The 12,240-nt window shown below is 45.3% G+C and overlaps 1 protein-coding gene across 1 annotated transcript in view; it reads left to right on the top strand.

The window, feature by feature from the left end:
- The window catches only part of RAPGEFL1 (Rap guanine nucleotide exchange factor like 1), a 55,429-nt gene extending 43,804 nt beyond the window's left edge, over positions 1-11,625 (top strand). The window contains exons 14-15 of the mRNA XM_077314212.1: positions 6,216-6,270; positions 7,394-11,625. Of these exons, the coding sequence (XP_077170327.1) occupies positions 6,216-6,270; positions 7,394-7,518 (180 nt within the window). The 3' untranslated portion in view covers positions 7,519-11,625. The remainder of the gene's footprint in view (positions 1-6,215; positions 6,271-7,393) is intronic.
- The last annotated feature ends 615 nt before the right edge of the window (positions 11,626-12,240 follow it).

Raw genomic sequence — 12,240 nt, 5'->3', positions numbered from 1 at the left:
TTGGAAATCTGTCCCAGCATCTCCTTTGGCATGATTCTGTAAGAGGCATAAACTGGCTGACTTGTTCTCTTTTCCTCTCCAACTGCCTCTGGAAGGATATCCAGTTCTCAGCTGGCTCTTTTGGGGTGTTCCATCCCTCTCCGCCTGTGAATACATTTATGGGGGCATATTTTTCTTCATACCAGGGAGAATCCACTGAGTAAGCGAAGACCCCCTAATTTTTTTCATTTCTCTTCTGCTTTTGTGATTGCAAAACACACCACTTTACTGAGAAGGACTGATGATCACAAGTCATACATTTGCCACTTTAAAAGCTGTGTAATCTGGGGTCATTTGCAGCCTTTCACAGGGATATAAAACCCTTTTTCTGGCGCCCGGAATGACTTAACCGGCTTTCATGACTGCTTTTCTCCATTAGTGGATACTGCGGAGGGCTCTCTGCCTGCTCTTCTGCTGAAACCTCTCCTGCAGTAATTTAAAAGGTGTCAAGAAGGCTTGTTCTCTCGGGTAGAGAAATTAGCAAAACATCTTGTAAAATATTAAAAACAGGTTGGGGAAATGGCTGGATGGGTGCAGGCAGGGAGGGCGTCAGCATACCCAGAAGTGGGGCAGCTGTCAGGGCCCATGGCTTCTAGTGTCAGGGTCTTTTCCAGTTCTCCAAAGATAACAAGGGGAGGTTTCAGAAGCCTGGTGCTTTTCAAGTCCGGTCAGGTCTCCAGAAATTACTCAAGGCTGTGCTGTCAGGGCCAAGGTCAGGATGGTAGGAATAAATCAAGGCGGTGTTCGGCAACTCAGCCATTCACTTGTACTAGTTGCGGTCACGCCCTGCAGATTTTATAACCAGGCTCCAGCCTTTCAGACTCCGTCCTCCAAAGTCTCATCCTCACTATCGGAAAGTCACTGGTGTTGGGCCAGGAGGTGTGCTCTTTGCCACGCAGCTTGTGGCTCCATTCTCAGCCTTCTTCTGCGTCGCCCCAAAAGTTCAGGACTGGCAGCGGCTACCCCATTGGTTAGTCCACCCCCTTGCTCAATACAGAATCATGGAATCACAGAGTTGGAAGGGGTCACACAGGCCATGTAGTCCAATTCCCCGTAGAATCACAGAGGTGGAAGGGTCCGATACAAGGCCATCTAGTCCAACCCCCTGCTCAGTGCAGAATCATTGAGCTGAAATGCACCATACGGGGCATCTAGTCCAATCCCTAATTTATGCAGGATCACCTTTCTAAGCCATCCTTAGAACTTTGTGGCAGAGTAGGGAATTGCTCGTTGATCCTAACCCAAGCAGACAGTTCCCACTCTAGAAGGGGTGTAAAGAAAGGAGACAATTTTAGCCCTTGCTGTTCATCTGGGATGCAGCATGTGCAGCATCAAGCCCAGCCAGCCATGAGGGCGTGAGAGCTCAGGTGGTCTCTTTCCCACCCCCACCCCCTGTCATCTTGCCCCCCCCCTCTTCCTTTCCCCTGCCCTCCAGGGGATTAGCTAGCAGTTGGTCCTCTGTAAGGCTTCTTGCCTGGTGGGACAGCGGCATCGTCATGGCAACAGTTTCAGAGAAGCTCTGCTACTCAAAGGATGTGGAAAGGGTATATGTGTGTGTGTGTGTGTGTGTGCTCGTGCGTGCGTGGGGGGAGTGCGATCTGTGCAGGAGCTGGCCCAGATTTTCTGGTCTCCTGGGAGGAGGCGACGGGGAAGAAACAAGCGACATCATTATCGGCTGAGTCCTGCTCCCCCCCGCCCACCTTTTCCCCTTGGTCCGTACACCATACAAACACACACACACAATGACTCATTTGCTGAGTGTTCACATTCTCCAATAAAGTGACCAATCCGGGGACGATTAACATAGTGCATTCCGAACAAGGACATCTACACCCACGTCCCTGTTTTGCAAAGGTGACCATTTTGACTGTTTTCATGCTGGCACTGATTCTGCAAGGGGGGAAGAATAGGGTGCCGTTTCTTACGACCAGGGTGCGGACCACTGTCAGTAACGCTGAAGGATCTCCAGATTCCAAAACGCGAGATCGTGTTCTCGCTGCAAGTCAAAATAACTGAAGAATTGAGATTCTCTGACAGGCTTAAAGTTTTCTAAGCCTCCTCTTATGTCCAGCACTTGGTGAATGGGTAGATGGGGGCTTAATTTTTAAAGAATGATTTCTTAGAAAAGGGGGACGGAATCAAAATCCAGCGACAAAATCAATTTTTTTAATACAGTAGACAATTGTTTATAAAGTAGAAACAAAAATATAACAACAGGTTTTTGTAAACGGTTTCAAAATACCTCAGAAGCATCTGTGCAGTTGTCATGTATATGCCATGCATCCAAGTAGTGATAAAAGTTAACAGACATGGGTTTTTTCTCTTTCCAGTACTGTAATGTGAGCCTTCTAGCTGTAGTAAGGGCGTGGAGAATCCATTTTCTTTCCGAACTGGTTAGCCTCCAGGAGATAAGCAGTACGCAGTCATCCTCAAAAATCAATCAGATTTCTAATACAGAATTGATGAGTAATAAGTTCTTCACACACACATGTGCATTCCTGTGATTACACACTGCAGGAGAAAATGCCTGGCTTGGCTATTAACCAGCCCCCCTCACTGGGAGACCCCTGAAAAGAGGATTCCCTGCAGCAACATTTCAAAGCCTCCTGGCTAACCGTTAAGTAACCCAGGTGCAGCGAGGTGCTTAGCAAACCAAGTGGGCTACAAAAGGGAAAGAAGACTCAGTTCCCCAGTGCGTCTTCTCCCTTACCAAAAAAAGAAGTAAATTTACTTTAGACAGGAACGTTCTCATACATTTATATTAATTCTAATTAACCCGGAGCAGACTAACGAAGGTATTTTCATCCGACAAGGTCAAGTAGTATTTGCACGTACATACTCCCTTGAGTTTTTATAGCAAGTTCCTTGCTTGGGGAGAAAAGGAAATATGATGAAAAGGTTCAAGAAAATCTGTTACAGCAGTGAGGAATTCCAAAAGGCACCGTTTCCGCACTCGATACCACCTGAGTTTGTATAACCTACTCCGGGCACAGAAACCAGGTAGCTTTGTGTTGGGTCCCCGACCTTGTTGACCCTGGATCCTCCCTGTGGGTCTCCAGGCCCTTTGAGATGGCAGCCATTTTGTGGCTTCTGCGTCTCTTGTAGCAGCCATTTTGGGGCCTACCACACTGTGAAAGAATTCCCAAATTGCTTACAGGCAGAAAAAGGCTGGGAAATCCTGTTAGATCTTATAGGCAACTATGGTACCTCCAGGGATTTCTGTTCTGTCCTGACCTGAGTGAGCCGCAAAGCTTTAATAGCTCTTCCAGTAGGATTCAGTCCAGTTATTATGGCACCACCTCATGACACTGGTCTAGTTGTCACCCAGGTAGAATTCATGTCCGAATTGTTTCCCTTAAGGGTGCAGGTCGGAGCTAATGTTTCCAAAAAACTGAAGGAAAGTTTCTATTGACTGTAAATTCGTCCCCCTGATTTGCTAAGTTTTCTTTGTAGAGAGGAATTCTTTCACGTGGTGGGGAAATAAACAGGAGTCTCGTGGTGTCATAAAAACCTCATACAGTTTTATTCCAGCGTGAGCTTTCTTTGCGGAAAATGCAACCACTCCCTTGGATGCAAAGAGCAGGATGCTGTTACGCTGTCATGTAATGGAGGAAGCATGGAAGGAAATGTGTGGAGGAATATTTAGTCAGTTGAGGAAAGTGAGGATGCAGTTTAAATCCGGAGGAAAACCTTTTCAGGGATACTTCAGATCCAAAAGAACACCTTTTCACCCCCCCCCCAAAGGAAATATGGTTGTGCAGATTAACTTTCTGTCTGCTTACTACTGGACATTACAGATGCTGTACATTTGTTTAATGGGGCTTCTTTGTATGGATCTGTGCACTGCTTTTCCACACCCACTGCTTTTCCACACCCACACCCACTGTGCAAGCAGGCCTCTTACTGCGTGGCTTTTCAGAATGAAAATGACAGGAGGGCGCCGGGGAAGATTTATCCAAATCTTTTGATTTCTGAAATCAAGCAGCTGGGGGGAATTGTGTGTGTGTGTGTGTGGGGGGGGGGGAGCTGAGCTCTGCCAGATTTGGTCAGCTAATCAATCAGGTTTCTGAATCAGCCGCATTTAGATCAGGCCAAAAAAGGGACCAGTGCAGATGTGTAAGGGGAGGAGACTTGTACTGCATCTTCTCAAGCATATGTCATCTCATCCTTTCCCCGTCCCTAGCCACAGCTTTCTCCTACGCAGATGCAGCCAGATTTAACTGAATGAGTCCTGCAGTGTAATCCTGAGCAGAGTTGTGCCCTTCTAAACCTTCACTGGGCTGGAAAGGGTGAAACTCTGTTGTAGGATTGCACCTTGGCCACCCCCCCCCCACTCCTGATCTAGTTTTCAACAAAATCCAACATGTCCTTAAAAATCAAAAGAGTCCTCATCAAGTACTCTTTGCATGCACAGGGTTTGTGCAACCCCCCACCCCTTATTGTAATCTCCAGTGCTGAAGATACCAATATATCCAATTGGCATCTGTGAGCAATTTCTTGAAACTGTTCCCACCTATAACCACCTCCCTTACGGAGCGGGCACAGTGAGGTGGTGCGAGGCGCCCTCTACTGGAGCAAAGCCATAAAAGGACAGTGTGCGTCCTGAATGGAGAGTCCGTCTCCTGTTGGTCCACAGCCCATATTTTAGTACCTTGGTCAGCAACTAATTTTACAGGGATATAGATGGACGTGATCAGCCTCGCCCCTGGAACGAAACGGCCAACAACTCCTGTTTCTGCAGCTGCGATTTTCTCTTTTATTGCTCCTGCTTTGGAAGCAAAGTTTATTCTGCTAACACGTCAGCGGCAAGATTAATTCTCAGGGTTTCTGGTTGCTAGCGCCTAAGTTTTTTTAAATGGGATATTTAGGCGCTTAATTATAACAGCGCATCATTTATTTCACCTATGGAAATCCTGGAAGCGCAGAGCAGGCAGTGGGTGTGTAACCACAGAGGCAATCCAAGAGGAAACTGTGTTTTTAAACCCTGCAATATATTCAATTAAAATATCCCCTGCTGGTCTGAGCTGCTGTCCTGCAGTGCCCCGAAAAGCTGAATTCTAAGGCTGGTATAAATTATGCAAATGTTTCTCGTTTTGCATAGCCTATTGTGCAACTCCTGCTATTCTGCATAATTTATTCTGATTGGCTAGGGAGGGGGGGGCTTGCGAGGAGCCCCTGTGGGCCTTTGGTAACAGAAACATTTTAAGAAATATATATTTATTTTTAGAAAGCATGATAATATACAAGAGACACACAGGTAAATATAAATATAAATATAAATATAAATATAAATATAAATATAAATATAAATATAAATATAAATATAAATATAAATATAAATATAAATATAAATATAAATATAAATATAAATATAAATATAAATATAAATATAAATATAAATATAAATATAAATATAAATATAAATATAAATATAAATATAAATATAAATATTGATAGCTTTGTGTCTCTTATATACTATTACCTTAATTATATATAATGTTATATAGAGCATAAATTATCAAATACACAACAGAAAGCTTTTGCCCAAGCATCCCCTTCATTACAATCCCCCAACCATTCTTTACAAAATATAATATTTCTCATTTCAGGCATTTCAGACTTCAAATTTAAATGTCTTATGTCATACAATAAGAACTGGTGTGTGTGTGTGTTGCTGTCACTGTCACAGCGGTGAGGTCTACACACTTCCCCCTTTTTTGCACATGAACGCTGGAGTTGTTAGCAGTTCTTTGCGCTTAACATCACACATTGCGCACTCTGTCTGTCCTCATTCTGACACTCCACTAGCACATAATTCTGTTAAGAAATGCTCCAACTTGACTTTAAGGATCGCACTAGAGAGATTTAAGCTCCTGCAATTGCCTGCTCTGCTTTTTCCAGGCCACCAAACAGATTGTGCAGCTGCAGAGCATCTGCCTTACATGCAGACGGTTCTGGGTTTGATTCCCGGTGCCCTCCAGGATGTGAGAGATCTCTGCCTGAGACCATGGAGAGCTGCTGGCAGCCAGAGCAGCCAATGCTGACGCTGATAGACCAAGGAACCAACTCTGCCCAATAAACTGCCTTCTGTCAACAAAGAAACATAATTCTGTTCTGTGTGCAGAATGGGCTTTCTCAGGGCCCTAAAGCATTGAAACCCTGTGTCTTTCTTGCAGCACTCGGTGGCAGAAAAAGTTCGGACAATCAGGAAGTGCCGGAGTAGGCCTCTCTGTGAGTACCGATGTCTCCGCTGTGTCCAAATAGGGGAGGGGGACAAATGTTCTGTACTTCCATTACATTTTTTAAATCCTCCCTCAGAGCATTATTCATGGGTCACTTTCCTCCCTCCCTAGCCCAGGGTAAGGTTAAGCTGGTCCATAGGGGGACTGTAGTGCCTGCCAACACCTTGCCTTGTGCTCACCAACTTTTTGTAGAAAGTGGGTGAGGCTAGGTGAGGCTTTTGTCCAGCAGGGCTTCTGATTGGCCATTAGAGGTTTGATTGGCAGTGTCGTTTTTTCAAACGCCGTTTCAGCAGCAGCTGGTACCACGGCACAAGCAGGGCAAACTGTGTATGCAGGGAAATAGTGTCAGCAATGTTGCGATCGTGTCAAACAAAGCTTCCACCTGAAATGTTGAGGGGTTATTATTAGATAGAATTAGGTACGACTTCACTCCCTGATATTTTGTGGTTGGCACTGGCTCCCGAGGCAAACATTTTGTAATTGCACCCGCCACCATGACAGAAAACTCAGAAAGGTTGGGGATGTCTGCCATCGATAATACCTGCTCCCCATGCCCCTTACTTGGTGTAGTGCCAGTTTGGTGTAGTGGTTAGGAGTGCAGACTTCTAATTTGGTGAGCCGGTTTCGATACTGTGCTCCCCGACATGCAGCCAACTTGGGTGACCTTGGGCTAGTCACAGCCTTGATAAAGCTGTTCTGACCAAGCAGGAAATCAGGGCTCTCTCAGCCTCACCTCCCTCACAGGGTGTCTGTTGTGGGGAGAGGAAAGGGAAGGTGAATGTAAGCAGCTTTGAGACTCCTTCGGGTAGAGAAAAGCAGCACAGAAGAACCAACTCTTCTTCTTCTACATTGGGCATGCCTGGCCTCAACCAGGGCCAGGGCTTTTTTGGCCCTGGCCCTTACCTGGTGGAATGAGCTCCCAGAAGAGCTGAGGACCCTGCTGGAGCCACCGCAGTTCAACAGAGCTCTTCTGCCAGGTGCCTTTCAGTCCAAAAATGCCCCAAGATCTCATTTGCACACACTGCAACCAAGAAGTCTATCTCCCCCCCAGCATGCATGCTTCACAGAATGGAGACGGCGTGACCATTTGCCCCTTTTCTTTCCTCCTGCAGGCCTGGAAATGGAGTCGTCGCCTCAACAGCTGCAGACAAAGGCTTACGTGCGGCAGTTCCAAGTCATCGACAATCAGAACCTGCTCTTTGAGCTCTCTCACAAAGTGGAGTCAAACAGCCTGTGAGGCTGACTTGGTGGGTCCTGGCAAGGAATGTTTACTCTGTGGGATACTCAAGCACTTTTGGGGATGGACAAGGGGGTTCGCCTCCCAGGCTTTGCCCTGCTTGGAGGGGCAACAGCATGAAGTTTGCAAATGGCCGGGACGATCGAGGTTGGGCAGGGACAGCCCAAGAGCTTTCGGTGTCCGGGGTGGAAAACCCACACGGCATCTCGCTTCCTTACTGATTCACATGAGATGCCCTCTACTGGGGTGTTTCCTACCAATGGACCAGGTGGTGATTTTTTTTTGTTGCCCTTTAATTGTGCTCCAGATTTTACCTAGTGGCAGAGTCCATCCGGGGATTTTCCTTATTCTCATTTTCCTCCCTTGCAAGTTCCTGTTTCCTTGGAAACATCTTATGCGGCAGCTCTAGGGAAAATCTTTAAGTTATGCGATGGAAATCTGTTAGGGAAGTAAACATTGACCGACCAAGTTTAAAGTGCCTGGAAACGAGCTGGCCACCGGCAGTAAATGTAACAGCCAGCGCTGCCTTGCAGTTTTTGACTCCAGAACTTTAAACCCAACACTTTCATCTCATCGGGATCTTTAATTCGACATAAAATAATTTGACATATTCAAGAAGAAACCCAAGTCTCACAATTTCCCCCCTATGTATTCTGTGTATTTTGCTCCCTCTAGTGGCTGATTCGATTTACGTCAGGCACGTATCCCTGCGGACTTAAACTTCACGTTTTTATGCCAGACAGAAACCAATTTAATAGAGAATCGACCACTAGGGGGAGACAAAACACATGCGGAACAGAGCAGAACCTCTGAAGAAACAAACTTGCAAGTGAGGAAATTTGGAAGGATGGAAATTCCCTCCTGTCTCCTTCAGAGGTTTCATTTGTGTTTCTGGGCACTCTGCAATAAAGTTCAGACCCGTAAGATGGACACAGGAACTTCCCTGATGGATTGCGTCCCATCGGCTGACACCAAAGGTCACCAATATTTCTGCCTCTAACAGCACTCTGAGTCTACCGTGTGAGGTAGCCGCTTCATGTTGTGTTGCAGACAGGTCTTTAGAGCAGGGGTGGCCAAACTGTAGCCACTTTATGTTGTGTTGCAGACAGGCCTTTAGAGCAGGGGTGGCCAAACTGTGGCTCTCCAGATGTCCATGTCCCCTGGGGCTCATGGGAATTGTAGTCCATGGACATCTGGAGAGACACAGTTTGGCCACCCCTGCTTTAGAGGGCAGTTAGGACTTAAAGTAAAACAAACAAGCAGTGTTTTCTACAGGAGATCGACTGGAAGCTGGATTTCTTGTCTTGTTTGCCTAACTGGGCAGTTTCTCTCCCTACCATGAGCGTCAAGGAACAAGTTCTTTGAAAAACAAAGTTTATAATCAGATAAATAAGCTGCCAAGGTTGCGAATCTAACACAGTACAGTTGCCAGAGGCAGCGTGTACAGACGTGTCAAGAAATGTAATTTTTTGTTTTGGGCTTTTAATCCTCCTCTCATTTCTATATTGTTGTTGTATATTTATAATTCCGCTTTGGAAACGTTTGACGTGGAGTCCTTTTATATGATTAAATATTCCAAGGAGACTCTCAGCAGAGCTTTCACAGGCTTCAGTTCCTGTAAGCTGTTAATTTAAAAAAAATATATAACTTGAGGTCAGTGAGATGGGGAAAATCCTTTTGCCTGTCACTGGGGAGAGCAGTTACAATCCAGTTTTGGCTGGTCACGGCACATGGAATGTGATTCTAGAGTGTCCATCTTGTGAGATTTTAATTGCAGGGAGTTATTTTGTAAAATCCCAAACTCTGTATGTTTTAGTTACCCTCACTCTTTGGAGCATCTCTAGGCTACAGAATTTAATTTAAAAAATTTTTCTGTCTCCACAGGGAATCACAGTTCTTGAGGGGGAGCTGGGGATTACCAGCTCCCATTCCTCAGCCCCCTTACTTTACTACAAGTCACAGATTTCTGTATGGGAAACCTTAACAGTTAATCTGGCCTAAATATGTTGCAAGTCCATAGTGCAGGTAAATATGCTAAATCTCTGATTCTGGCTCATATATGGGTTAAATGCTCCTTAGGGGTGTTAAGTCACACTTTCCTTTTGGATGAGGGGGACTCTCCATCCTATTATAATTATTTATTCTTTATCTATAATTAAATTTCTATACCTCCCCTCCCGGGATTTACCTGCCTTGGGCAGTTTACATCATTTAAACACAGAATCATGTAAATACCTTAAAAAGTTAAATGACATCAAACCCGCATCAGCTAAAATCTTGGTTTCTGTATCCCACCCCCATCTTACAGGGGTGGGTTGTTCTTAGGGGAGGGCCCATTTCGGTGGTTTACTAGCTCCAACCAAAAGTCCAGCGGGAGAGCTCTGTGACTGTATGGAACTGGGGAAGTTCCTGTAGGGCCCACAGCTCTTCCGGGAGCTCATTCCACCAAGTAGAAGCCAGGACTGAAAAGGCACTAGTCTTGGTTGAGACATATTCCTTCTTGATTTAAGATGTCAATAAAAGCTGCTCTCAGTCTTCTAGGTGTGTACTTTAGCGTAGAGGGACAAGAGAATCAGCATCTTTTTGGATGTTCCTCCCTTCTCCATATTATCATGAGGCTAGTCACAAGAACTCTAACAGCGCATGTATACTCAGAAAGAATTCCCACTTAATTCGTTGGGGCTAACTCACTAGCAAAGGGCATTTAGGATTGCACCCAAGGTACGCTTGCTGTTTGTACAATCTTGATGAAATCATTTTGTTCACTGTCCAAAGTGCCTTTAAAAGGTGTGGCCGTTCAGTTCCACGTTCCACAGGAATTAATCTGGAGTAGATGTTGACCAAAAGAGCAAATGGGGAAAGGCTGTTCGGAGCCCCCCCTCCCGACTTTTGTGAACAGGAAGTCAGTTAGAAATATATTTAGAGGCTCTGATCTCTCATCTGGAGATCACAGCTAATTCGAGGGAGCACCGATTTTGAGTTTGGAGTGATTGTGACGACAGAACCAGCGATCGTATTCCTTCTGGATCAAAGTATCCGGAACAAAACGGTATTATGCCCACTTGGGTTCTTAGCCTACTTTTTGGGGAGACTCAGTGCCAAATATACACGGACCTTCAAATGTTCTGGATTTGTGTCATGCCTTCATCTCTCCATCTCCGTGAAGTATAAATGAGGACCACCAGACAAAAGCCCTGTCTCTTTTATAGCAAAATTTGAAAAATTGCTTTCAGAACCTCAGGTTTATTTGGTGTCCAAACCCAACAGGTTCAGCCCCTGGCACCTGTCTTCAGTGCCATGGCTCAGCCCTGGAAATGTGAATCCATACACTCGCCTCTGAGACATGTCCAGAATGCATTGTTTACCCTGCTGCGGAATCACAGCCCATCTCCACGTATTTCTGGTCAGGGGCGGCTCTCAGGTTAGAGGGGCGAGGTTTGAATCTGGTGCTTCTGTTTTTTGGAAAAGATCAGCTCTCCCTGCCGCCACCCCCCCCCCCAACAGCTTTAATATTCAGTCATTTTTTTTGACAGAATGGGATCTTGGAAAGAATCCTCTGGAATTTTTTGAAATTATCATATGCTTTGCTGACCTTCTCCCTTCTCTCTGCTAAGATTGTGTGCGTGTGCGTGCGTGCGTGTGTGTGAGGGGGGTGATGTTGCCTCTGCAATTTTCTGGTCAGGGACTTTTAATTTAAGGATCTCTTGCTTCTCTCCCCCCCCCCCCCAATTCTTTGTTTCTCTCTCCCGGTGAGAGCTTTAAGTCCTGATGCGTAAATCCTGATGTGTAAATATATAATATATATATTTTTAAGAAGACACTCTTGAATTGTACATTTATTTTTTAAAGAAAAGAGCCTTGTATCATATTGGAGCATTGTACAGAGAATTTTCTATGATAGGAACGGGAAGACTACTTGCTCTAGCTATGTACCCATATATGCTTCCGCAAGGTGGAATGTAAGATGTGTCGTGTTGTTTCAGGGAAGCTCTGTTTATTTGGGGTGTGGCTGTTTATGTTGATTTATTATTATTATTATTATTTTGCTACAGAAGCACTTGGGTGAGAAGCCAAATGGTGGAAATAAAAAGAAAAAAAAATGGAAAACAGTTGACTGCTGTGTAAATCGTGTGACCACTGCAAAGGGATTAGATAGAAGAGCTACTAGCATCTCCTCTCCCACTTTGTGAGTCTTTCTGTCCCGATGGGCTGGTTAATTTTTCAAAGCAAGCACAAGCCCCTCTCATGGCACATAGTTTAGAACCTGGTTGTTGAGGATGATTTCCAGTCATTATAAGGGGGCAGGAGCGAGTTTTCACATGAGCATAAAAGCTTTGCTCGCTGAATCTACATGTTTTAGACCAGGGATGGCCAAACTGTGGCTTTCCATGTGTCCATGGACTACAATCCCCATGAGCCCCTGTCAACATGCAGGAAATTTGGATTAGGATATATAGAGCTGGGTACCATGTGCATAGTGGTGACAACTAACCCCAAAGCTGTTAATGATTTGTCCTAAGGGCTTTATGTAGAGATTGAAAAGCATGGGAGATAGAACAGTGCCCTGAAGAACCATCAGGAGCGCCACGTTGAATAAGTTCTTGTGCTGAACTGCTATTCTGGGCAACATCAGCAGTCCCTGTGCCCTGCAGGACTCCAGGTTTAGGATGCCGCGGAGCTATCTAGTACATTTCTGTTCCTTCCTTTTCTCCAGAGAGCTCA

This window comes from Paroedura picta, chromosome 16, assembly GCF_049243985.1.
Source record: "Paroedura picta isolate Pp20150507F chromosome 16, Ppicta_v3.0, whole genome shotgun sequence".
NCBI classification, from domain to species: Eukaryota; Metazoa; Chordata; class Lepidosauria; order Squamata; family Gekkonidae; genus Paroedura; species Paroedura picta.
Note: the sequence above shows the minus strand (reverse complement) of the source record. Positions and strands in the feature narration are given on the sequence as shown.